Source organism: Suncus etruscus, chromosome 12, assembly GCF_024139225.1.
Source record: "Suncus etruscus isolate mSunEtr1 chromosome 12, mSunEtr1.pri.cur, whole genome shotgun sequence".
In the NCBI taxonomy this organism is placed as follows: Eukaryota; Metazoa; Chordata; class Mammalia; order Eulipotyphla; family Soricidae; genus Suncus; species Suncus etruscus.
Genome location: NC_064859.1, coordinates 103,868,911 through 103,893,802, shown reverse-complemented (window position 1 = coordinate 103,893,802; position 24,892 = coordinate 103,868,911). Strand labels below are relative to the sequence as shown.

The following is a 24,892-nucleotide window of genomic DNA, read 5'->3' as shown; positions in this document are numbered from 1 at the left end:
AAACTCCCAGCCAGGAGTTGGGAGTTTCCTCTTCGCTGCCCCACTGAGGTCGTGCCCCGACCCCACCTTGTCAGCAGGGGGCGCCAAGCACCCTCTGGACTGGCCCTCACTGGTTCAAGACCCTGTGTAAAACAGTCCTCTAGTCCCCTTCTGCTGTTTGTTTGTTGTGGTATTTTTGTTTTGTTTATGGGCCACACCCAGCAGTGCTCAGAGCTTGTTCCTGACTGCACTCAGGAATTACTCTTGGCAGCGGTGCTCTGGGACCATCTGGGTTGCTGGGGATTGAACCCAGGCGGTCTGCCACATGCAAGGCAAGCACCCTTCCTGCTGTATTATCACTCTTGCCCTTAAATGCTTTAATTTAAAAAAAAAATTCTTTCGTATTTCTCTGAAGTTGTCAACGTCCTTCATATCAGTCACTGAAATATGGTTCTGCTGGCATCCTCCTTGTTTCTCTCTGGCCTGAAGAAATCACTAAATCTCAGCCTTGGGCTCTGAGCCACTGATAGTGGTCTTGGGGGCGGAGGAAGGGCTGGTAAATCAGGTTCAGAGGACCCTGGTGAGCATCGGTGCTCACCTTGTTCCTTGTTCCGTGCTGTGTCTCCTAGACGCCCTGGCGACACTGAAGGCAGCCTTCAGCCTACAGCAGGTACCCACACGCCTGTCCCTGACGCGGCTGATCCAGGCCTGCGCCTTGAAGGGGGACCTGGACAGCGTCCGTGAGATCCAGAAGATGGTCACGGGGCTGGAGGCCTCCCTCGGCCTCTCGCGCATGGTCTTCATCAACAACGTCGCTCTGGCGCAGATCAAGAAGTGAGTCTCCCTGCTTCTCGCTCTGCTCCTGTGAGGGGCCCTCGGACACAGGGCTCAGGGACACCATGAGACTGTCGTGGCCCCGCGGCCACTGCGGAACAGCCCCTTCTCAGCTCTCAGGGCTTCCGACTCGCCGGCATTCGGCTTGGTGAGGCCCCACTCTAGACGTATGGGGTTCTGAGCAGCGTGGTCTGGCTCTGCAGGCCTCTGTTCAGGTACCTCCTCCTGCAGCGGGAGACGTGGACTCTGTCCTGTTCGGTGCTGGGAGGAGGCAGAGGCCGCACTACACCACACACATGGCTGCCTGGCGGGCCCTCAGCCCGTGCTCCCCGATTGTGCTCCTCAACAGATGCACTGAGGAGGTGTGTGAGGGTCTGGGTGTAGCCCCAGAACAGACGTTTAACCAAAATATCTGGTGAGGAGGACGGTGCTGACAGCCCGACGTTGGCTTTGTTCCCGTCACTGCCGGTCCCCCGAACACGGCCAGGTGGTTCAAAACCAAGACAAAAATGGTGCCTCTGTTTCCCCACATGACTCATGAGCTGCCCCTTTTGTAGCCGAGCATGCCCTTCACACCGAAGGGCCGGCACCCATTGAGAGCAGGACAGGGTGTAAGAACTAGCAGCGTGAGGATGTGATTTGAGTGCTCCGCGTCCAGCCACGGAATTCCTTTGTTTCTGGTAGTAACTTCATAGGAAACTGCGCGTGGGAGTTTGGTGGGACATGCCCGCCTGGCCTGGTGTTAGTGGCCTCTTGACTGGAACACAACTAAGGGAGGAATCCCCCTGGGACAGAGGGTTTTACCAGGATGGGTTAAGTAGAAGCGAAACTATATTGTTTTTCAGTGTGGTATTTTTTTTTCAGTCGTGTGGATTTTGTTTGTTTGTTTTTGAGGTTTTGTTTTGTTCTGTTTTTGCATAAGTTGGTTTTTCCCCCGTTGTGACTGTAGGTTGAGCTTATCACGTAGAGGTTGCAGCAGAATGGGGAGATCATTGCACATAGTAAATCCCCCGCACATGCTTCTCCACGTGCTCCCAGGAGTCAGCCCTGAGCACGGCCGGTGTGGCCCTGAACCCCAGAAACAAGCATCAGGACTTAAGAAAAGCTGTCGGAGGTGTCCTGGGTCTCCCGGGTTGCTGGGCCTGTGCTCCATCGTTGGCAGTGCCGAGCATTTGTCCTTTCCCCAAAGTACTTGTGTGTCCCTTCGAAGCTCAGACTTAAGTCCTTACTCTGAACCCCATGGGTCGTCGCCTCCTTTCCTCACAGCAACGCCGTCGATGCTGCTGTGGAGGACATCGAGAGCTTGCTCACTTCGGGGGACTCGGCCTTGGATCCCCAGTACTTCGGCCTCTCCTACTTGTACAGGAAAGTGATGGAGGAGCGGCTGGAACCTGCCTTGGAGCGCTGTAAGTGCTCTATCCTGGGTCCAAGGAGGCGGGCACTGTCCCCGTGGGCCGCAGGGACGTCCCAGAGACATTTCCTGCCTGTTCCTTTCCAGTGAGCGTCATGGCTGAGAGACTGGCCAATCAGTTCTCGGTCTACAAGCCGGCCACTGACCTTTTCCTTCAGCTCTTGGAGTCGGGAAGGGCGGATGATGCCCGGGCACTGCTCCAGGTAAGAGGCTGGAGCCCCGGTGGTTGGGTCTACAGGATGAGCGTGTACGCAGACATCTCTACACTTGGCGGTGCAGGAGCCAGCCGGGCTCCCCCGCTCCTGGCGCATCGCCATGGTGATGGTTTGCAAACACAGAACCGTGATAGGGATGGTGGCTCTTGCAACCTAACCTCCCACCGGCTGCTCCAGTGACTTGGGCGTTCTGAGGTGCTGACTCCGCTTCCAGTCACTATTTGCCCCTGACGCCGTGGTGATGGCAGGTCGTGCCCTTGCTGGAAGGGGGCACAAGCCAGCGTGTTGTATCACCTCTCAGCCGAGCGACTGAGGCTGGTGTGCACACACACGGCACCACAGGGTTCCCAGCAGGCGCCCAATGCCACCTGTTTGTGTCGCCAGGCGTCCTGCTGAGCCTGAGTTCTCGGAGTGTCAACAGTGCTTGCTCTCCCCTGGCTTCGCCACGGGGAGGGGAGGTGGAGGAGACGCCCACCAGGCCTTGGCTCTGTGCTAAGCTGTGTTGGGGATCCTGATTTTCTCCCTAGCTGGGCCGTGGGTGCCCGTTTCCCAACGGGGGAGGCAGTGCCCGGAGTCTGAGCCTCTGCTGGCAGGCAAGCAGGGTGGCACGGGACAGGCACCACTCATTGTGCAGTCACATTCCATGTCCTTGTTCCCCGAGGGCTTGAGCTCGCGCAGCAGAGAGCACTTGATTTGCAGCCGTCAGAAACTTCCGCAGGGGGAAAAAAAGAAACTTCCGCGGATGCACAGACATTCCGTGTATCCCCAAAGTTGCTTTGCACAATTCCTTTCGGTGCTGACAGCGTCGAAGCTCTCGGGGGGCCTCGTGTTTTCAGGAACTTCAGGAAGTGATACCCCTGATGAGGGGGAGGAAAACACTGTCTTGCCGCCCTGGGTTCGACTAGCTGGGGCGTCTGGGATTGAGCACAACTCAATCCATCGGGTCTGTCACGGAAACTTTTCTTCCCCTCTTCCCAAGTGTAACTTTTGTCTCTTCCTCAAACGCCGCTGTCTTGCGCAGTGAAAGCCCTTTATAAAATAGAGAGATAGAAATCAGTCCTTTGTATGCACGCGTGTGGTAATTACACTTTAAAGAGAACTCGCTTTGTACATTTTAATTTTTATAAAGAAACGCACGGTTATCTCCCTGACATCTTATTAAATGTATAATTAACCTTATGATCCCAAGCTCACTTGTGAACACTTGGCAGTGTAATTGGGGGAACCGTGTCACCCCCCCACCCCCAGCACGCTCCTGCACTGGGAGGCTGGGGCTGTTTCCGCCCTTTCTTTCCTCCCAGGCAGGCCTGGGGCTGGGGTGCCAACATACCCAGAGATATGCGCCTCCACTGAGGCCCAGTCGGTCGGGCTGTGGCTCCTCGCCCATGCCCAACTGGCTGTCCTTGGCTCCCTTGCAGAGGTGCGGTGGGATCGCAGAGCAGACACCCATCTTCTCCGTGTTCTGTGTGAGGACGTCACAGAAGCGAGGAAAGGTGGGTACAGGGGGGTGAGGGGCAGAGAAGGCTGCACCCTGCTGGGTGAGGCCCCTGGGGTCCTGGAGCGCCGCCCAGGTCAGCCTCTGAAGAAATGGTGGGGCTTCGGGTGAGAGACCTGCTCTCAAGGAACATCTGTCTGCCCTGCGCCCAGGAGCCGGCCTGGGCCAGCAGAGAACTGGGCGCCACGGACCACAGGAGCCTCAGCCCCTGATCCCCACCCTCTACACACAGTTGCCCAAATTCCACACTCTCCACGCAGACTGTCACCCCAAATCCCCATACCCGTCATGCTCAGTCTGTCCCCCAGATCCCGCATCTTCTCACATGCACTGTCCCATCTCGGGTCCCCACGTACAGACCAGCCAGCTTTGCTCCTGGTACTTGTCCTTGTTCACGGCTCCCAGACAAGAAGGCGTTACCCATCACCTCCTCCTGCAGCTGCTGCCTTTGTGGTGGGGAAGGGACCAGGGTACATGGGGCACTGCCCTCCGCTCCTGCCTATTAGATGAGATACGAGGTGCCGAGAAGGGCTCAGACAGGAGCTGCCATGCAGCATCCCGAGGTCTCGTGGTACCCAGCTGTGAGATGGCAGAACAGGACAGTGGTTCTTGCCTCGGGAGGTTGGACTCACCACCAGGAGGCCCTGCACAGTGCTAGGAAAGCTCGGGCTTATCACTCCCAGGCGTGCCCCCGTGACAGACCTGCCACTTACCTGCGGAGTCAGGTGTGAGGCAGTGACTGACATTGGGCGGCGGGTGTCAAGGGGCGACTGACATGGACACCATGTCTGGGTAGTGACTGACTGTGACAACAGGATCCTCTTGACATCACGCTCTGGCTCTGCTGCCCACACCCTTTCTGTCTATCCCTCTCCATCCCTCTCTCTCTCCCCCCCTCCTTCTCTCCTTCTCTCTCTCTCACACTCTCACTCTCTCTCCCAGGCGCCAACCCTGAAGCTGCTGGCAGAGCTGTTGCCTGAGCTGATGGACACGGAGGAAGCCTACAGCTGCTTGATGAAGAGCTACGGTGGGTCGGCACTGCCAGGCCAAGGGGAGGGAGACGCCACCTCACAGAGCAGGAAGTGGGATCAGGGCCCAGAGACAAAACCATGTCCAGGCTTGGGGGCTCCACTATGGCCCTCTCTCCCCAGCCCCCTATTTGTGCCTCAGCCAGGCTGGGCCCATGGCCACAGGCGCATCTCAGGTGGTGGCTAGAACCCCCTTTCCCAGCGGCTCCTGAAGCCAGGACAGGGAGGGGTGGTCCCCCACATTGCTGTCACCTCGGCTCATCTGGGGGTTCCTTCGCCCCCTGAGGTCTCTCCTTCCTTCCCTCAGCCCTGGATGGTGACGTGGCATCTGCGAAGTCCCTCTACGAGCACCTGACGACCCATCAGCGGCCCCTGAACCAGTTGTTTCTGAAACGCTACGCTGCCCTGCTGAAGAGCCAAGGAGAGCCCGTGCCCTTCCCAGAGCCCCCTGTGAGTGTGGCCACCCTGCCTGGTCTTGTCGGGGAGGAGGGCTGTGCTAGCCACACTAGGTGACACCCTAGTCCTCGGCCCCTCTGAGGGTCTCTGAACTCAGTCCTGCGCCCCAGTGCACACAGCACTGACTGTCCTGACCCTGGGCCCTTGCTGCAGAGTCTGGGTGGGTGACACTGCTGACAGGGACCCTCCCTCTATCCATAGGAGAGCTTCGAGTTCTACGCCAAGCAGCTTCGTGAATCGAAGGAAACCCTGTAAGCGCAGCTGCCTACGTAGAGCGAGAATAAACCTTTAGCGGGATGTATGTGGTTTGTCCTTACTGGCAGGGCACTTGTTGGACAGTACCCACCCCACCCCTACTGTCCCCACCCACATCGCTATCAGGGTCACTTTGCCACAGCCGTCCCTGACACTCGAGGTGATGGACAGAGGAGCCAATCGGGTGTGCTTGAGGTGATGGCAGATGCTCCTGTTCGGGTCAAAGTTGGCTGAGCCTGGCTGACTGGGGGCTGCTAGATAGCTGGCCAGGTCCCCACCTTGAGGTGTCGTGTCAGGGGTTCACCTGCTTCGTCGCCTCCCTGTGTTCTCACCCCAGCTGGACTGCCAGAGACTTCCCCAGGGGAGATACTTTCTGGCCACAGAGACTGTGGTGCCAGGTTTTAGGGCATGTTTCCCTCATTTCCAGGCAGGATCAGCTGTGGGAAAGGCAAGTCCCAGCCTGTCCTTGAGGCCCTGGTCCCTGTCATGGCCCCTGACTCAACCCTGCTTTGCCATTAGTGAGGCCCCTTCCTCTGCCCTGTCCTGCTGCTCAGGCCTTCCTGGCCCCCCCCCCACACAGGCAGTAGCCTGTCTAGCAGGTTCCTGAGCGTCGGCACCTGTCCACTCTCCCATGTGTCCAGAGCAGGGAGAAAGACAGCCCAGAACCCATCACCTCATGGGGTCCCTCGCTCCACCAGACAAGGGGCCTTGGGTCTGCGGCATTTGGGAGCAAGTGTTGGGGTAACGGTTCCTGGGGTGGTGAGGGTGCAGAGCCGCCTACCCCATTGGACCTCGGCCCTGCAAACTGGAGGTGTTTGACCTGCGCCACACTAGGAACAAGGCTGGACAGGAGGGACGGCTGCTCTGGAGTCCCTGCAAGCCTGGTGGGCCACTGTTCTGCCTGGTTCAGTGACCGGCTAAAGTGCTACTGGGTCCCCAGACCTGAGCCTCCACTGGCCTTGACCTCCCCCCAGAAAAGAGCCTGTGAGGGCCGGGCAAGGGCCAAGCACAACTGAGCGTGTTCCTCGTGCATACCTCTACAGATCCAGAGCTACGTACATATAAGCACGTGCCTGTGTGTTTTACGTGATAGATCTGTGTGTTCTGCACATGACAAGACACACTTGATGCTTCCTGGTTGGGTTGGGAGCAGTGTGCAAACTCAGCCTCGGATCTGGCTTTTTTTTTTTTTTTTTTTTTTTGGTTTTTGGTTTTTGGGTGACACCCGGCAGCGCTCAGGGGTTACTCCTGGCTCTACACTCAGAAATTGCTCCTGGGGGCCGGAGAGATAGCATGGAGGTAAGGCGTTTGCCTTTCATGCAGGAGGTCATCGGTTCGAATCCCGTCGTCCCATATGGTCCCCTGTGCCTGCCAGGAGCAATTTCTGAGCATGGAGCCAGGAATAACCCCTGAGCACTGCCGGGTGTGACCCAAAAACCACAAAAAAAAAAAAAAAAAAAAAGAAATTGCTCCTGGCAGGCTCAGGGGGATCATCTGGGATGCCAGGATTCGAACCACCGTCCTTCTGCATACAAGGCAAATACCCTACCTCCATGCTATCTCTCCAGCCCCAGGTCTGGCTTCTAAGAGCTGTTTCCCACAGGAATCTGGGACTGGGGAGAGGGCGGGCTTCACAAGTGGCTGTGGGGGTGACAGCTTGGCATTCTGGGGTCTCTCCACGTGCTGAGGCACCCTGTGCTGGCTCCTGAGCCATGTGGCCTGGCTCCACCTGTGAGTGCTGGAGGACGAGCTTTCGAGAAACGTCTGATCCCGGGGTTAGGGGTTAGGGGTGGGGAGGCCCCAGACAAGGCTGTGACTGTCCAGAGGACCATGACCTGGTGCTGAGCAGCATGATGGCCCCACCGCCCTGGCAGGGCCAAGAGCAGAATAGATGACTGGAGTCACGTTCTCATCTGCCTCTTTATTAAGCTTATTTTGGCTTGGGGAAACACAAATACTTTTTTTAAAAATTACTTTGATTGAGGGTCGGAGCAATACAGCAGGGAGGGCATTTGCTTGGCATGCAGTTGCCCAGGTCCGAACCCCAGCATCCCATAAGGTCCCCAAGTAATTTCTGGTTGCCGCCGGGTGTGGCCCCCAAAATTTGTATCTCATCCAATTTTTTGTTTTTGAGCTAGGAGTTACTCCACCGGTGCTCAGGGGTTACTCCTGGTAATGCTTAGGGGACCATATGGGTGCCAAGGACTGAACCCAGGTCAGCCACTTGGAAGGCCAAACACGCTGCCACTGGACTAGCCCAACTGGAAGGTTGAGCAGAGTCCAAGGTTCACATGATGGCAGGGAGTCCGCCCACCCCTTGATCTGCTCAGACAGTGCCCCAGCCAGGGGGGTGTCCCAGAGCCAGCCCCGCCCTGCCCTGGGGAGGTTTGGGGGAGCAGCAGCACCCAGTGAGGAAAGTGCCCGAGTCTGGGGGCAGCTTGGACAGGCCCTGACTGGAGGCCCAAAGAAAGTGGGTCACCCATAGGAACCCCACCCTGGGGACCAGTCTGTTCCTCTCCAGACACTGGCCCCTCACCAGCTCCCGTCACATGTCTTCTATGGGGTGGAGGAAGGTGGTGGGCTGACCACCTAACTCTTCTCCCTCCTGGGGCCTCCCTGGCCGGTCTGATGGGGTCTGAGTGCAGGTCCAGTTCAAGGCCCCCAGAAAGCAGGGAGGCAGTTTTTGAGCTGCAGGGCCTTGTGTGGCTGTGGTTTCCCTGGGTTGGGGACCCCCAAGCAGCTGGCCCCACGTCACCACTCCTGGACGGGCGTCTGCTTGACACAGCGCAGGACCAGGTAGAAGAAGCCCAGGAAGCAGGCACTAATGGCCAGCAGCACCAAGACGGCCGTGGAGAGTGGGTGCGAGTCCAGGCCCATAGAGCTCAAGACCTGTGGGTGGCACGGCGGATTGTCGGCCTGGCTCTGGGAGAGGTGGTGGGTGGGCAGGGACCCACCAGCGCCCCTGGGACCAGCACCGCGACTCACCCAGTTCCCCGGGATGGGCACTGTGCCAACCCCCACGTGCAGGGGGAAGGTCTGGTTCCTAAGGTGGATCTGCATCAGGCCTTGGAAGCTCCAGCGCAGGAAGGACACCTCTGAGATCCACGAGGGCACTGCGGAGGCAGGAGGTACCTGAGGGACGTGCCCGCTCAGCCGGGCCCAGCTGCCCAGGAGGGGACCCAGCCGGGCCCACCTGTCCAGAGGTTGCCGAGCTGGACCATGAAGCCACCCGTGAGGTAGAAGATGCTGTACAGCGCGTTGCCGCAGAACGACGACATGTGCAGCGTGGGTAGCAGCGCCGCCACCATGAGCCCCATAGCCCGGCAGCTCAGCATCACGAGCCAGACGAACAGCAGGTGCAGGAAGAAGGGCTGGGGTGCCGGGCGCAGCTGCGCCAGCCAATAGGTGGGCGGCCCGTAGATAAGCACATATATGCTGTACAGGGGCATCTCGCCCAGGACCTGCGAGGGGCAGCGTGTGGGCTGGACATGGAAATGAGGCAGCAGGTAGAGGTCTCGCCCCCTTCCTGTCCGGGGCATAGCTGGCCCCTGGGAGCACTTAAGAGGGAGTCTGTGCTTCCCAGGAGGCTCAGCAGATACCCCCTGGGGTCTCCTCTGGGTGCCCCACGTCTCCCTGCCATCCCCCCAAGGAAATGGGTTGTCACCTTAGCAAGGAAGTAGGGGCCTACGGTGTACAGCCCGTCCTCCAGCTCCGAGGACAGCATGGCCCGCTCAGCGTGGTCTGGGGGAACAGAGTGAGGGGGTGAGGGCGAGACTGCCACCCTGCACCCTGTCCGCTCTTCGTCCCATCACCTCCATGCCTATCCCCTGCCCCTCTCCCCGGGCCTCACACTTGGCAATGATGCCCAGGACGATGTTGAAGGGTACCAGTGCGCCCACCATGAAGAGCAGCGCGACCATGTCGGAGAAGGACAGCGGGCGGGGTCCGTGGCCGTAGTACAGGAAGCCGGTGATGAGGGACATGAGCAAGGCCCCAGCCCCCAAGACCAGGAGGCTGGGCAGGTCTCGGAAGTCATTGGAGATCTGGCGGCTGAGGGCGGGCAGGACCGGGTAGGGCAGTCGCAGGACCTTCTCTGCAGCCCTGCATGCCTCTGTCTCTCTATCTCTGTCCGTCTGTCCCTCTGTCCCTGCCTTCCTGCATCCCCCTCCCGGCCTATACCCCATTACCGAATCAATATGCTGAACTGGCGCACGCAGCCAGGCAGTGAGGGGGGCTCTGCCAGCTGGCTGTAGTTCCTCGGGGGATCTGGGCTGTGGGAAGATGGACATCAAGGGTGTTCCTGAGGTGCCGCCCCCCCTCTGTTTCTGCCACCTTATCTCACCTGGCTGCGCCCAGGGTCATGCCTGGCTCCCAGCACGAGTCCTCGGAGCTGCACACGCTGTCCCGGAACTGGGCCCCCAGCACCCTGGCCCGCTCCCGGCTAGCCGCCTCCTGCTCAGGGCTCCGCCGGTCGATGGCCGTCAGGTCCACTGCGGCAGAGACACGTCACCCGCACAGTCAGTGGGACCCTCGGGAGCACGGGCCGAAGAGGAGCTAGAGGGCTCTGGCCACCCTAAAACCCAGACTCTTGGGGCCCCAGGTCACAGCCTTGTCTCGGGGTCCCCAAATGCTGTGAAAGCCCCCTAAGAGCTGCCCCCCCCCAGCCTGTTGGGCCAGGAGCCCTGGAGCCCCGAGAGTTTGCATCTACATTGGAGATGGCCCCACCCCCGCAGATAAAACCTGAACGAAGATGAACTTGAGTGGGTGCGGCCTGCCCTGGAGTAGCTTGACCAGCCGGGGTCACTGCAGGTCGCTGGAGCCAGCTTGGCCAGGGCCCTTTGACCCTGGCTGGCAAGCCCCAGGTTTACCCCAGGCACCAGGTGCAGGCAGGGCAGGGTGAGGCTGGGTATTGTGGGGCTCAGGTCCAGAATGGATGGGGGTGACAAAGGTGGGCCTGAGGTCCCAGGGCCCAGAGCTCCCCTCCGGGGCCATGCCCTGCACCCCTCTCCACCTTGTAGCTGTCACAGTCCACATGTGATCCCGAGGCCCATCAAGCCCCGAGATCATTCCCCTGGGCCCACTCACTGACCATAGAAGTCCGCGGGGTTGCAGTAGCGTGGACACGGGTGTCCCACAGCCGTGAAGAACCGGATCATGTGCTGGGCCGGGCCCAGGTAGGCGGTGGTGCCGCCCGCCAGCAGCAGCACCAGGTCGAAGAGCCGGAAGATGTCCGAGCGCGGCTGGTGCAGGGCCGTGAGCACCAGCCGGTTGCCCCGCGTCAGCCGGGCCAGTGAGCACACCAGGTTGTGGGCCGTGAAGCTGTCCAGCCCCGACGTGGGCTCGTCCAGAACCAGGATGCCTGCGGAGGGACCTGTGAGGCTGCCCCGCCTGCAGCGACGGAGCGCGGCCACCCCTGCGGCCCTGACCCCTCACCTGGGTTCCACAGCAGCTGCACCCCGATGCTGACCCGGCGGCGCTCGCCCCCCGACACCCCACGCACGTAGGCATTTCCCACGCGGGTGTCGGCGCATTGCCGCAGCCGCATCTCGGCGATGACCGCGTCCACCTGGGGGACCCGCGTCAGTCTCACCCGAAGGCCCGGGCTCAGCCCCACGGCTGGAAGGTGCCCCAGGTGGGGTGGAGCCCCCAGGAGGGGTCAGGGGCCCAGTGTGGGCGGTGACCCCAGGATCAGCCCCTGCGACTGCGGGGTCTCGAGGGACCCCGCTGGCCACCGGGTTCTGGGTTCTGGGGTCCTTTACCCTCTTGTCCCGCTGGGCCTTGGAGAAGGTGCTGGGCAGACGCAGCTGGGCCGTGAAGGTCAGGGTCTCACGGACAGTGAGGTTGGGGAGCAGCTGTTCGTGCCGTCGCACATGGGCCACGTTCTTCCGCACCAGCTGGGGGGTGCTGGGACGACCGTTGATCCACACCTGGCCTGTCGGGGCCTGGGAGCCAGGAACGCGCCCCAATATCACATCCAGCAGGGAGGCCCGGCCGCAGTCTGCCAAGGAGAACCCACGCTCACTCCTCACCGGGCTCAAGGGGCTGCCCACACGCAATCCCTGCACCTCAATCTGTGTACCCCAATTCCTGTACCCTAATCCCTGCACCTTAATCCTTGTACCCCAATTCCTGTGCCCTAATCCCTGCACCTTAATCCTTGTACCCCAATTCCTATACCCTAATCCCTGCACCTTAATCCTTGTACCCCAATTCCTGTACCCTAATCCCAGCACCCCCATGGGGGTGTAGGAGGAGCAACAGAGCAGAGGCAGCACGGGTGTGATCCCCAAACCTGCGTAGGCTCCCTGGCACCCCCACGAGTGACCCCTGAGCACCACCAGGTGTTCAGGCCCAAATCTGACCCTCCAAAAGAAAAACCCAAACCAGAAATGACAGAAGAGGGTGTTGTTTCAAAGCTGCAATCCCTCCTTGTGTTAGGGGTCCCCAACACACCTGCCACCCCACTTCCTGTTCCCTCCCCCATTTTTCCTTCCCCCTCCCCCAGTCCCTTTTCTCCCCTCCCCTCTCTCACTCCCTCCCTCCCTCCCTCTCCTCTCCTTTATCTCTTTCTCTCCCTACTCCCTGTTTTTTGTTTTTGTTTTTGTTTTTGTTTTTGGACCACACCCAGCGGTGCTCAGGGGTTCCTCCTGGCTGTCTGCTCAGAAATAGCTCCTGGCAGGCACGGGGGACCCTATGGGACACCGGTATTCGAACCAACCACCTTTGGTCCTGGATCGGCTGCTTGCAAGGCAAAGGCCGCTGTGCTATCTCTCTGGGCCCGTACTCCCTGTTTTTTTCTTGACCTGTCTTCTCTCTCCCTGTCTCCTGTGTCTCTGATTCCATTGCTGTCTCTATCTCTCTGTCTCTGTCCCCCATTTCTTGCACTGGAGGCCTCCTCTACCACAGAACCCCCACTCTCTGACATCTCTATTCCAGTTCTTGGCCCATGTCTTCGATCTGCACCTAGAAATTTCCCCCTAAGAAAGCCCCTTGGACACTGGGCCCCAGTCCCAGGCAGATAGGGCCGAAGCGAGAGTGAGAGTACAACGGGAAGGGAAGGGCATGTGGTTGACCCGATTTCAATCCCCAGCCTGCCAGGAATGATTCCTGCGCTCACCAGATGTGACCCAAAAAACAAACAGACCAAAACAAAAACAAAAAATCCAGCCGACAGGCGCCTGCCCGTGGGTTCCTGAGGCCCTGGCAATGATTAATGCGGGCTGGGCTGGTTTCAAGGTGGCAAGAGCAAAGTTCTGTCACCAACGCGGGCTTCGTCCCTGGCAGGTGTGGGGCATGTGAGGACACGCCTCAGGGACAGGTGACTGGAGAGGAGACCGGGGCTGTCCCAGGGTGAGCAATGCCAAGGGGTGAGGAGGACTCTATGACTGGCTCTGGCCCAACCTTCTGCCAGCAAAGTCTTCCTGAGCCTCTGAGCCGTGGCAGCGGGGGACGGCCCCAGTACGTGACCCCAAAACCATAGAGCCCCTAGTGCTGCCCCTCGAACACAGCCCTTGCCCCAGGAGTCGCCCCTCGTACCCGTGTCCCCGATGACCGCCAGCATCTGCCCGCTGTGCACCCGGAAATTGAGTTTCTCCAGGCTGGGGGTGCCCGTCTTTCTGGTGCGTCTGCAGGGCAGCTTGAGCTGAGCCAGCTGCTCGAACCAGGGGGCCTGTGAGTCGGGGTCCACCTGGGGGAGAGCAAGGAGGCACTCTGGGGGCACCTAGCACCTCACAGCCCATAGCGAAGGGGCTACGGACCCTGAGCAGGGGCTGGGCAGGGTGGGGGCGAAGGTGGACTCTGCGGCTGCTCTCAGGGTCCCAGGGCCTGAACCCCTCATTCCGACTTGGGGTGCAGAGGCTCCTTCAGGTGGTACAGAATCAACCCGGGCTCTGTCCTGGAGGTGAAGAGTAATACCGGTGGGCATCAGAAGAGAGCCCGGGGAGAGGGGGAGCACGCTTGGCTGTGGGATGTGCTCGATGGGAAGGGGCAGAGGTGTCTGGGGGATGTGAGGGAGGAGGGAGTGGGGCGGATGAGGGTGGAGGAACAGGGAATGGAATAGGAAGGAAGATGTAGGAGGAGGGAGCCAAGAGGAAGGATCAGAGAGGAAGGACCAAGTAGGAGGGAGCTCAAGGAGGGGGCGGGCGGGAAGTAGGGAATGAGGAGGAGGTTCGGGGAGGAGGGAGAATTGCCTGCTTGGGGATGAGTGCTATCCTCTCCTCTCGGTCTCTCTTGGAGGGAAGGGCATTATGGGGTCTCACTCCTTGCTCAAGGGAATTCATGCTGATGTGTGGGAGCCCCAGGGCAGCCCCCTGGTGTACCCCCATCAAGGTACCTGGTAGCTGAGGTCCCGGACTTCCAGGGTGTTGGGGGGGCCACTGTAGGGGAAATAGAGGCTGTGGTCGCTCTCCGGGGAGAAGACGCTCTCCTGGGGGACAGGCCAGGGTGGGACTCAGCACAGGGAGACTCTGAGTTGGGCTGAGAGGATGGGGGCTGAGAGCCGAGGGCAGCTCTGGGGAGAGGGACTTAGAGGAGGAGCAGAGGCTCTATCGCTTCAGGGTTGGGGGTCTCCCTTAGTGATGACCTAGGGCTGGGTCATGACCTAGCCCCTGGAGCAGAGCCCTCCATCCTCACAGTCCCATAGTCCCACAGCTCCACAGCCCCACAACCCAACAGTTGCACAGTCCCACAGTCCCACAACCAAACATTCCCATGGTCCAGTCCTACAATCCCACAGTCTCACAGGCAACAATTCTACTGTCCACAGTCCCACAACCAAACATTCCCATAATCCACAGTCTCACAATCCCACCGTTTTACAGTCCCACAGTTCCATAGTCTCACAGGCAACAGCTCCACTGTCCACAGTCCCATAACCCCACAAACAATTGCATCGTCCAGTCTCACAATCCCACAGATGCACAGCTCTACAACCAGTCACATAGTGCACAGCTCCACAATCCCACAGTTCCACTGTCCACAGTCCAACAATCTCACAGCCCCACAGTTCCACAGACCCACAATCCCACAGTCCCACAACCAGTCCCATAGTCCAGTCTCACAATCCCACAGTCCCACAGTTCCATAGTCTCTCAGGCAACAGTTGCACTGTCCACAGCCCCACAATCCCACTGTCCCACAACCAAACAATCCAATAGACCACAGTCTCACAATCCCACAGTTCCATAGTCTCACAGGCAACATTTCCACTGTCCACAGCCCCACAATCCCACTGTCCCACAACCAAACAGCCCCAACAGTCCCATAGTGGACCCAACCCCATGCATGGGCTTGATCTGAGGCTTCCTTTTGAGGAGGTCTGGCTGCAGCTGAAGGAGCGGTTCCCTGGGTGCACTTCAGACAGGAAGTGACATTACCATCGCCAGCCCCTGCCCACCGCCCTGCACCCACTCACTGTGAAGTTCTGGGGGCTGGCCATGTCGCCTGGCGCCTGCGGCTGGGGGTCCTGCCCGGCCATCTCCCGTGCCCTGTACGTGCCCGGCTCTGCCAGGCCCCTCCCTTGGCTCCGGTGCCCTCAGATCTGGCTAAAGGTCCATCAGATAAGTGCGAAGCCAGGCCTCCCCTACCCAAGTGTCCACTGCGCTTTGAGCCGGCTGCCATGGGGGACCTACCCGGCCTGGGTCCCCGGCAGGTGGCCCCCCACAGCCTGAGCGCCCTGCACGTGTCCTACAGCGTCAGGTAAGGCCCCGCCTGGCTCAGAACTCCGAGGGTCGGAGGTGCCCGGGTGAGCCCTCGCCTGACCCAGGACCTGCCCCCAAACTCTCCCAGGGCCCCAGGCCTGGGGTTGGGTGTCTCGTGGCCACCACAGACCTGAAGGGGGACTGAGCCTCTGCTGGGTCTCCCGCAGGCACCGAGTGGGGCCCTGGTGGCATCTGTCCACCTGCAAACGCCAGATCCTCAAGGATGTCTCCCTGTATGTGGAGAGCGGTCAGCTCACATGTGTCTTGGGGGGCTCAGGTGAGTGGGGCTCAGGTGAACTCGGGGCACTCAGGTGAGTCTGGCATCCAAGTGAGGGAGGGGCTCAGGTTCATTTTGGGGGGGGTCTCAGGTAAGGGGCTCACCCTGGTTTCAGCTCTCAGCCCCAGTTACTAAAATTTTTGTTCTATCGATTTCTGAGCCTAGAGCCAGGAGGAACCTCTGAGTGCTGCCAGGTGTGACCCAAAAACAAATTTGGTTTTTTTTGCTCTGTAAGATGCACCTTGGGCCGGAGAGATAGCATGGAGGTAAGGTATTTGCCTCGCATGCAGAAGGTTGGTGGTTTGAATCCCGGCATTCCATAGGGTCCCCCAAGCCTGCCAGGAGCGATTTCTGAATGTAGAGCCAGGAGGAACCCCTGAATGTGGCCGGGTGTGACCCAAAAACCAAAAAAAAAAAAAAGATGCACCTGACCATAGACACACATACTTTTTTTGGGGGGTCACACCAGCCCAGACATAGTGTTTAGAAGAGGAAAACTAGGGGAAAAATACATATACATATATATATATATATATTCTAAAGCGAATTGTGCAACAAGAGACACCATCAGGAGATGCTGGCTGGGAACAACCGCCTATGAGGCTGAAGTATATTACAATATGCAGTCTACAGCTGGTTAAATACATTCACCTAACTTTACTTTGTACATTGGAAAAAAAATTTTTTTTAATATTTTTTGTTATTATAAAAAAGTCTCTGGGGCCGGGCGGTGGCGCTGGAGGTAAGGTGCCTGCCTTGCCTGCGCTAGCCTAGGACGGACCGCGGTTCGATCCCCCGGCATCCCATATGGTCCCCCAAGAAGCCAGGAGCAACTTCTGAGCGCATAGCCAGGAGTAACCCCTGAGCCTCACAGGGTGTGGCCCAAAAAAAAACCAAAAAAAAAAAAAAAAAGTCTCAGCAGCGATCAAAGTTTTATTTTTTTTTATCTTTTTTGGTTTTGGGGTCACACCTGGCACTACTCACTACTCAGGGATTACTCCTGGCTCCATGCTCAGAAATCACCCCTGGCAGGCACAGGGGACCGACCATATGAGATGCCGGGATTCGAACCACCGTCCTTCTGCATGAAAAGCAAACAAACGCCTTACCTCCATGCTATCTCTCCGGCCCCAATCAAATAGTTTTAAAGAAAAGCTCTCTATGTGACAGTGAAAGTATGTTAACCTGATTCCTTGTCCTCTGGGTCTGTCTGCACAACAAAGGGGGATCACACTGTGGGTGTCAAGTGCTTAATATCTGCTCTCCTCCCCAACATTCAGGCTACAGCTCCAGGCAGCATTTGCTCCATTAGATGCACAGACATTTCCCTCCATCTCTTTTGGAGAGAAAAATGTGTCTTATGATACGGAAAATACAGTAATTCACTTCCTTTCTGTCCGGGGTCAGATCAGGCCTCCCAGCCACTCGTCACCGTTTAGTCTTTCTCCCACAGTGTCCAAAGATTTGGGACCCATCTGTCACTCTCTGCGGGTCCTTCATCCACCAGGGCAGCTTCCCCAGGTACCGCTGGGATAGAGTTGGGGTCCATGGCTCCCTGCAGTGCCCCCAGCTTATCAGGACCCATCGGGCAGGCACTGAGTCAAGCAGAGGTGCTCAGATATGGCGGGCGTAGCCATGAGGGGCACCTGGGAGGAGGGGTCAGAATCTCTGCAGAGAGATGACCTAGCGCTGAGGACAAGACTGCCCTAGCCTACTTCATGGCACAGAGCACAGAGGCCTCGTCCCTGAGCCCCAGGGATCCTGGCCGTCCCCACCCCTGCTCCAAGTGCAGCCCAGGTGCTGGGGCAGCCATGCCAGTGTCTCCGCAGGCTCAGGCAAGACCACCCTGCTGGACGCTGTGTCCGGGCGGTTGCGGCACTCAGGCTCCTGGGCCGGGCAGGTGCGGGTCAGCGGCTGGGCCCTGCAGAGATCTCAGGTGCGGGACTGCTGCTCCTACGTGCTCCAGGTGAGCTGGCCTGGACCCAAACCTTGGGACCCCACACGGACCCCAGGCCACATGACCCCAGATGCACATGGGCCCCAGACACACACAGACCAGGGACTTTTCATGGATCAAGGACCGCCCCCCTCAAACTCTGCATGTTCTTGACTCTGGGCCCCGTCCCATCCCCCAGAATGACACGCTACTGAGTGGCCTGACAGTGCGGGAGAGTCTGACCTTCACAGCGCTGCTGGCTACCCGGGAGAGCTCTGCCTGGCCCATGCATAAGAAGGTGGGTGACCCCTGTCCCCTTGGCCCAGTGGAACCCAGAGCCCAGGGACACGGGGAAGGTTTGTGAGTCCAGGAAGCTGTAACTGATTCCTGTCCCCTCTGTCCCAGTGCCCCCACTGTCTCTAGCTTCCATCTATCTCAAGCTTCTCTTTACTGCAGCCCAGTGATGGGACCCAGTGACTCGGTCCCAACTCATGCCCCCAGCCCGGCCTTTGCTTGCAGGAGGAGCTGGGCAGTGGGTTAGGTAGTACCAGGGTGGGCACTAGAGGCCATGCAGCAGGGGCATGGGAGCCCCGAGTTCCAAAAGCACCTGTAGGGAGGGTCCCCATGCTGGGACATGAACTTTCCCATTCTGACTCGTGGCCCCTTGGCTGGTTTGTTCTCGTTTCTTTGGGGGCCACACCCAATGGTATTCAGGGCTGAGTCCTGGCTCTGGGGGTGCTCAGGGAACCCAGCGCTGTGTGGATGTGGGACTGTGACCGCCCACGTGCCATGCCAGCTCTCCCGGACCTCGTCATGCGCGTGCCGTGCCATGCCTGGAGGAGGGGCCCTGCTGGGTTGGTGCAGGAGGCAGCAGTCCCCTGTGGAAGCTGCTTTGACCCCTCCTAGCTTGGCCCCGCATTTGGCCTGTCCCCAGGTGGAGGCGGTGCTGGCCGAGCTGAGTCTGGGCCACGTGGCGGACAGCCTGGTGGGCACCAACAGTGCAGGTGGCATCACCAAGGGTGAGCGGCGTCGGGTGTCCATCGCTGCCCAGCTGCTGCAGGACCCCAGTGAGTGCCACAGGGCAGCCCAGGGCCTCCCCCACCCACCCGCCCACCCACCCTCCCTCAGCACCTCGGCTGTGGTGTCTCGGGGCCCTGGGTGTCCCGGCACCCCAGGGCACACCCATCCGGGGCCGCAATCCTGGCCGCTGGTGATGGTGCCACCCCCCTGCAGAGATCTTGCTGCTGGACGAGCCGACCACGGGCCTGGACTGCACCACGTCCAACCATATCGTCTCCCTCCTGGCCGAGCTGGCGCGCAAGGGCCGTATCGTGGTCGTCACCATCCACCAGCCCCGCTCCGAGCTCTTCCAGGTGGGGGTCTCCGGGCAAGGGTGCAAGTTTGTGCGTGTGCATCAAAGCACACGAACCCACATGTCTCTGTGTATGTGTGCGTGTGTTTAAAGACCACGTGTGTGACTACATGCCTGTGCGCACGTGAGTGGTTAAGACCCACGTGTCCACACAGGTGAGAACTGTGCATGTATGCACTTGTACGCGTATGTGTGCAACCTGTGTGTGTGTGTGATCACACTGCCTGTTTCCCCTATTGTGTGCATGTGTCCATGCGTGTGTCATTACACACATGTGTATTTGCAATGTGTGTGCATATGTAATGGAAGGCAGCAAGCACAGGGACCGTTGAGGGGCTCCTTCCTCACAGCAGTGCCCCTTGCGGGCAGCTCCCCCTTGGCCGAGGGCCGCAGAGTGGTCAGGGGCTTCCCTGGGCTTCCGCCGCCCTTAATCACTGAAGCTCGCAACTTTTATTCCAATTCCATTTTTTCTTGCAAACAAAGTGCAGTTACTGCCCTGTAAAGCCTTTAAATTACACAGAGTTGCTTAGAATCATTTATTTCTGAAGTGTTTCTGGTGCAAGACGGAGACATGGGATGCTTCTAAATATACATTTAAGGGGCCAAAGAGATAGCACAGCAGTAGAGCATTTGCCTTGCAAGCAGCCCACCCAGGACAGATGGTGGTTCGAATCCCAGCATCCCATACGGTCCCCCGTGCCTGGCAGAAGCGATTTCTGAGTGCAGAGCCAGAAATGACCCCTGAGCAACAAAAAACAGAAATAAATAAATAAATAAAAGTTGGTCCTGAGCGATAGTACAGTCTGCCTTGCATGTGGCCAACCCAGGATGGACGGTGGTTCGATTCTCGAATCCCATATGGTCCCCTGAGCCTGCCAGGAGGGATTTCTGAGCACAGAGGCAGAGCCAGGAGTCACCCCTGAGTGCCACTGCCAGGTGTGACCCAAAAACAAAACAAACAAAAAAGTTGGAGCTGAAAAGAATCAATAGGCTGGGGCAATTTTTCACACAGAAGACGGTTTTGTCTCGGTCCTGCAGGGCCCCCTGGGAATCCCCCAAGAGCAACCCCAGAGCACAGAGCCCTGAGCAGGTCTCTGTGTGGTTGCTGGTCTGTGCATTGCAGTCCACGAGGACCATCCTCAAACTTTTTAAACAGGGGGCCAGTTCACTGTCCCTCAGACCATTGGAGGGTCTGACTATAGTAAAAACAAAACTTATGAATGAATTCTTATGCACACTGCATATATCTTATTTTGCAATGAAGAAGCAAAACAGATACAAATACAATATGTGGCCCGCGGGCCATAGTTTGAGGACCACTGGTCCAGGGGCTCCGTCTCACTGACAGTTACTGTGGCGTGTCTGGTGACCCCATGTTCCCTGCCCCCTCAGGTCTTTGACAAGATCATCATCCTGAGCCAGGGCGAGCTGGTCTTCTGCGGGAGCCCTGGGGAGCTGCTGAGTTTCTTCAGCTCCTGCGGCTACCCCTGCCCTGAGCATTCGAACCCCTTCGACTTCTACGGTCAGTCTTCGTCCTCCCCAAGCGTGCTCTGGGCAGCTCCGGCCTTTCTGCCCTGGAAGACCTAGGGGCACCCAGATGTGTGTATGTGGGTGGGTGGGGGTCAGAGTGACGGAAACTGAGCACCCTTGAGTGCCCTTGATCTACTCGTGATCACTTCCTGGGCACCTCGCAGTGGACCTGACGTCGGTGGACACCCAGAGCCAGGAGCGGGAGCTGGACACCTACAAGAGGGTGAAGGCCATCGAGGCGGCCTACAAGGCTTCGACTGTGTACCGGCAGGTCCTGGCGAGCATTGAGGGCGCGCAGGCCCAGGACACGCGCCCGGACATCCCCTTCAAGACCAGGGACGCCCCGGGCACACTCGCCAGGCTCTGTATCCTCCTGCGGTGAGCCAGGGTGTGGAGGGTGAAGTGGGAGCGGGGTGCAGGCGGTACAGGATGAACTGACGCCCAATGGCCCCCAGGAGGATGACGAAGAACCTGGTTCGGAACCGGCTGGCTCTGCTCATGCGGCTGTTGCAGAACCTGTTCATGGGCCTCATTGTTGCCCTCTTCCTCCTGCGCCTCAGTGGGGACCTGCTCCGAGGGGCCCTGCAGGACCGCGTGGGTCTGCTGTACCAGCTGGCGGGCGGCATGCCCTACACGGGCATGCTCAACGCTGTGACGCAGTGTGAGTGCCCGCTGTTGCCTGCCGGTGGGAATTTGGAATTGGGGAACTCTGGGCTGGGCCAGGCCAGTTGGACTGTGGAGTTCTCCACGGGGAAAGGGGGCCACACCTGCTGGGCTCCCTCAGGGCAGGCTTGATGTGCCGAAAGCCACAGTCCACCAGGCATTAGGCTTGGGCCTGCAGGTCCAGGCCCCATGCAGTAAGCCATGTGGTGAACGGGGGGGGGGGGTTCCTGAGGGCGGAAGGGGAGGGTCTGTGGGGGCAGGTGAACCCCACACCCTAGCTGAACCTATTGGGCCTTCCTGACACCTCAGGTACAGGGTGTAAGGCCTCCGGGGCCTGTTAGCTACAGCCGCCCATGCTTGCACAACCCTCTAACCTCCCACCCTTTGGCCCCTGACCTCCACCATCTGACCCTTGACCTTCTACCTCTGACCCCTGACCCTTTGGTTCTTGACCTCCCACTCCCTAACCTTCCACCCTCTGGCCCCTGACCTCCCACCAGAAGAGAGGTCCTGACTTTCCTGGTCCCTGATCTCCCACCCTATAACCTCCCACACCTGGCCCCTGCCTCTGTCTCACTGGCCCCCACTGACCACCATCCCCACTGTCTCCCAGTCCCCATGCTGCGTGCAGTCGGGGACCAGGAGAGCCAGGATGGGCTCTATGCGCAGTGGCAGCTGCTCCTGGCGTACGTGCTCCATGTGCTGCCCTTCAGCCTGGTTGGGGTCTTCCTCTTCTCTGGTGTGAGCTACTGGTGAGCACTGGGCTGGGGGGTCAGAGCCGGGATGGACGCTCAGCTGAGGCTTGCGGACGTGGCAGTGCGGCTCCGTCTGCCCGTTCATGGCCCCTTGCCACTCTTGGGCCTGAACATCCTGGTCCTCACAGACCGGTGTCGTGGGAGTGAGACTGGGGTGGCCCCAAGGGTGCGGCGGCGAAGGGACCAGGATGGAGCAGGTGGTCAGAGGGGCCCCGGGACTCGGGCAGTCAAAAGATCTGCTCCAACTCCCACCACTCAGGGGTGATGGCCCTGTCCTAGATGCCAGAACCTTCCATGGGACTAGCTCAGGGTGTTCAGAGTTCCCGGGTGGGAGGTGAAGCCTGGCCCGGAGCCCCCAGCTGCCTGTGCACAGGCTCCTGCTGACAGGCTGGGCAGGGCAGCAAGGCCAGAACCATCAGTGGAGAAGCCGGCCCAGCCGAGTTCTGATCTGCAGAAGCCTGAGAGTCGCAGCCTGCTGAGGGGTTGGTTCCCTGCTCCTCCAATCGCACGGCCTGGTGGCTTGGAGGAGCCCTAGCCAGGGGGCGCCCTGACACGTCCACGGGCTAGCAGTGCGGCTGCAGACACTGAGGGTTCATGGTGGCCCTGTGTGCAGGACACTGGGCCTGTTCCCTGACATGGCTCGGTTCAGCATCTTCACGGTGGTGCTTCTGGCTCTTCACGTCGAAGGGGAGCTGCTGACACTCGTGCTGCTGGGCCTGATACACAGCCCGACACTGGTCAACAGTATCGTGACCCTGCTCTGCGTCGCAGGCGCGCTGGTGGGCTCAGGGCTCGTGAGGTGAGGATGGAGCAAAGGAGGCCTGAGCTTTCCCAAAGCAGGACATGTTGATAGAGGCCGTGGCAGGATGGCAGAGCCGGGCATTGTGGGGCATTGCCCAGGTCCTGGAGGGCGCACTGCTCCCGGGGCCCTACAGTGGACACAAGGGAAGGTATGTCCGAGATGGCCGCAGGGTCATGGACATGCGGGAGAGATGGCCACATGGGGGAGGATCGGGCCGGGGATCCTGAGCCCGCAGAAGCGAATTCCGGTCACCCGGGCCGTCCACACTGTGGTGCGTCTCTGTGGTGCTAACAGACAGGGCCCTGGTGGTGAGCCCTGTCGCCCATGGCCCTGCTCTCCTCAGGAGCATAGCGGACATGCCAGCGCCCTTAAAGGCCTTCACCTACGTCACCTTCCACAAGTACAGCTGCGAGATCCTGTTGGTGAACGAGTTCTACGACCACAATTTCACGTGCGGTGAGGGCTGGGGCCTACTCGAGGGAGCTTCTCTTGGGTGCGGGGCCCACTCTGGGGAGCCCAGGGCACCGCCTGACCAAGCCTGGCCCAAGGGAGCAGGGTCTGAGCCGCAGCTGCCCACTCCTGGGTGTCAGTCGGTGGCCAGAACAAGGGCTGTGGGGCTGGGCAGGTGAGGGCTGGACCACAGCATGGCCGACCCTCCCGGGGTTATCCCACACGTGAGGGGCCAGGCCTGACGCCGTCTCTCCCCACAGGTGACTCCAACAGCTCCGGGCCAGTCAACAACCCCATGTGCGTCTTTACCGAGGGCGCCCAGTTCCTGGCCAGCATCTCCCCTGGTGCCGAGAACCGTTTCACGGCCAACTTCCTGGTGCTCTACGCCTTCCTGCCTGGCCTGCTGCTGCTGGGCATGGCCGTGTACGCACTGAGGGAACGATGCCTGGGGAGGTAGAGCCGCCAGCACTGGGCCTCAACCCTGCCCGGGACACGGGGCCTTGTCCCCTCCCAGACCCGATTCCTCTGCTCCCCCCACTGCGGGGATGGTCTGTGTGAATAACATCAGTGACAAGTGTGGAGACCCGCGTGCTCTAGCCACAGAGAAGGGGTTACCGAAACTCGGGCCAGCTCCGACCAGCGCCGAGGCACACAAGGAGGGAGGGGAGCCCGGCCTGGCGTGTCCAACCCATGTTCAGTCCGTCTCCAGGACAGGCCCCAGTGGGTCTCTGGGGCTGAGGACCTGGTTCTCTGCTGAGCCGAGAGTCCAGGGGCCAGGTAGCGGGGTGCTGCCGAGAAGCAGCGAGGGTTGCTCCCGAGTCTGTGTGGAAAGGCCAAGGGGACGGGCTCTTAGGGGGTTGGGTTTGACAGGGAACCAGACACCACCAGGGACAGGCTGAGGGGCAGGGATAGGGTCTGGAAAGAGGCTCACTGGGGTCTCAGAGCTGCAGGCCCTCAGATCCCAGGAGATTGGTGACCCGAGAATAGGTTCTCAGGGAGCACTTGGGGGCTCCACTCAGTGACCTGTGCTGGAAAGGGCGACTGATGACAGTGTCTGCATGTGTATGTGGGGACATTCTGTGAGAATAGGCTTTGGGGACGTGGAGACACTGTGAGTGGCCGGAAAACTGTCATCTTAAGGGGCTTTGATATGCCCATTCTTGCATTACATAATTAAGGATGGAGCTGGATGGGGATGGATGGAGGCCTTTGTGCTTAGGCCCCAACCACGTGGCTTCATCCCCCATGCAGCCGGCGAGTTCCAGGCCCAGGTGAAACGCGAAATCACTCACTTACAGGCAGGCTTCAGGAAGAATCATTTTTATTTAGGCCCTAGCCACCACATGTGTGTGGCCTATGTCATAACCTTTTAAGCATTCAGCCATTCTTGGCTAGCCCTGCGTCTTAACTCACTTCAGCCATCTTCAGGGCCAAAGGAAACGGCCAAAAGGCCCGAATTCCCTAGGTTCCAGCCTTATCTACCTTTTTCAAGACCCCTCCCAGGAATGGGAGGTCTTGCAGGTAAGGTCACACCTATTATCCGGTTCCCAAGACCCCTCCCAGAAATGGGTGGGTCTCAGGTACACTACACCCATCACAGCAGGACAGTCAATTACGGTCACGGGGCACAAAGGCCACTCATCACAGCAGCTACAGCGATCCTGACCAGGGACCTGAACTCTGGTTTTTTTTTTTTTTTGGTTTTTTTTTTTTGGTTTTTGGGCCACACCCGGCGG

The 24,892-nt window shown here is 59.3% G+C and overlaps 3 protein-coding genes across 3 annotated transcripts in view; 2 read left to right on the top strand and 1 right to left on the bottom strand.

The window, feature by feature from the left end:
* LRPPRC (leucine rich pentatricopeptide repeat containing) overlaps window positions 1-5,715 on the top strand; it is a 57,300-nt gene extending 51,585 nt beyond the window's left edge. Inside the window, 7 exon segments of the mRNA XM_049784712.1 lie at window positions 609-813; window positions 2,080-2,219; window positions 2,312-2,427; window positions 3,858-3,932; window positions 4,877-4,961; window positions 5,270-5,412; window positions 5,620-5,715. Of these exon segments, the coding sequence (XP_049640669.1) occupies window positions 609-813; window positions 2,080-2,219; window positions 2,312-2,427; window positions 3,858-3,932; window positions 4,877-4,961; window positions 5,270-5,412; window positions 5,620-5,673 (818 nt within the window). The 3' untranslated portion in view covers window positions 5,674-5,715.
* A 2,709-nt stretch (window positions 5,716-8,424) lies between these two features.
* Window positions 8,425-15,148, bottom strand: ABCG8 (ATP binding cassette subfamily G member 8). The gene is made up of 13 exons (XM_049784711.1): window positions 15,086-15,148; window positions 14,006-14,098; window positions 13,210-13,360; window positions 11,433-11,671; window positions 11,107-11,239; window positions 10,763-11,032; window positions 10,016-10,163; window positions 9,861-9,944; window positions 9,524-9,723; window positions 9,338-9,414; window positions 8,867-9,134; window positions 8,659-8,786; window positions 8,425-8,562 (listed from the first exon to the last, which is right to left on the bottom strand). Exons 1-13 carry the CDS (start codon window positions 15,146-15,148, stop codon window positions 8,425-8,427), a joined length of 1,992 nt encoding a protein of 663 aa, XP_049640668.1.
* Window positions 15,149-15,289: 141 nt separating this feature from the next.
* ABCG5 (ATP binding cassette subfamily G member 5) lies at window positions 15,290-23,613 on the top strand. Its single transcript, XM_049784710.1, has 13 exons — window positions 15,290-15,369; window positions 15,539-15,648; window positions 17,478-17,614; window positions 17,784-17,882; window positions 18,519-18,651; window positions 18,818-18,957; window positions 20,349-20,478; window positions 20,651-20,864; window positions 20,942-21,147; window positions 21,763-21,901; window positions 22,518-22,703; window positions 23,050-23,162; window positions 23,417-23,613. Exons 1-13 carry the CDS (start codon window positions 15,290-15,292, stop codon window positions 23,611-23,613), a joined length of 1,884 nt encoding a protein of 627 aa, XP_049640667.1.
* The last annotated feature ends 1,279 nt before the right edge of the window (window positions 23,614-24,892 follow it).

Bases quoted from the DNA above. Each gene is read 5' to 3' on its own strand.
- ABCG8 (XM_049784711.1), bottom strand. From the start codon at position 15,148: ATGGCCGGGCAGGACCCCCAGCCGCAGGCGCCAGGCGACATGGCCAGC. The intron at 11,672-13,209 runs GTACGAGGGGCG...TCTCCTTGGCAG, and splicing joins GGCGGTCATCGGGGACACGG to ACTGCGGCCGGGCCTCCCTG. The intron at 8,563-8,658 runs GTGAGTCGCGGT...TGCCACCCACAG, and splicing joins TGCCCATCCCGGGGAACTGG to GTCTTGAGCTCTATGGGCCT.
- ABCG5 (XM_049784710.1), top strand. From the start codon at position 15,290: ATGGGGGACCTACCCGGCCTGGGTCCCCGGCAGGTGGCCCCCCACAGC. The intron at 20,479-20,650 runs GTCAGTCTTCGT...GGCACCTCGCAG, and splicing joins GAACCCCTTCGACTTCTACG to TGGACCTGACGTCGGTGGAC. The intron at 23,163-23,416 runs GTGAGGGCTGGG...CTCTCCCCACAG, and splicing joins CGACCACAATTTCACGTGCG to GTGACTCCAACAGCTCCGGG.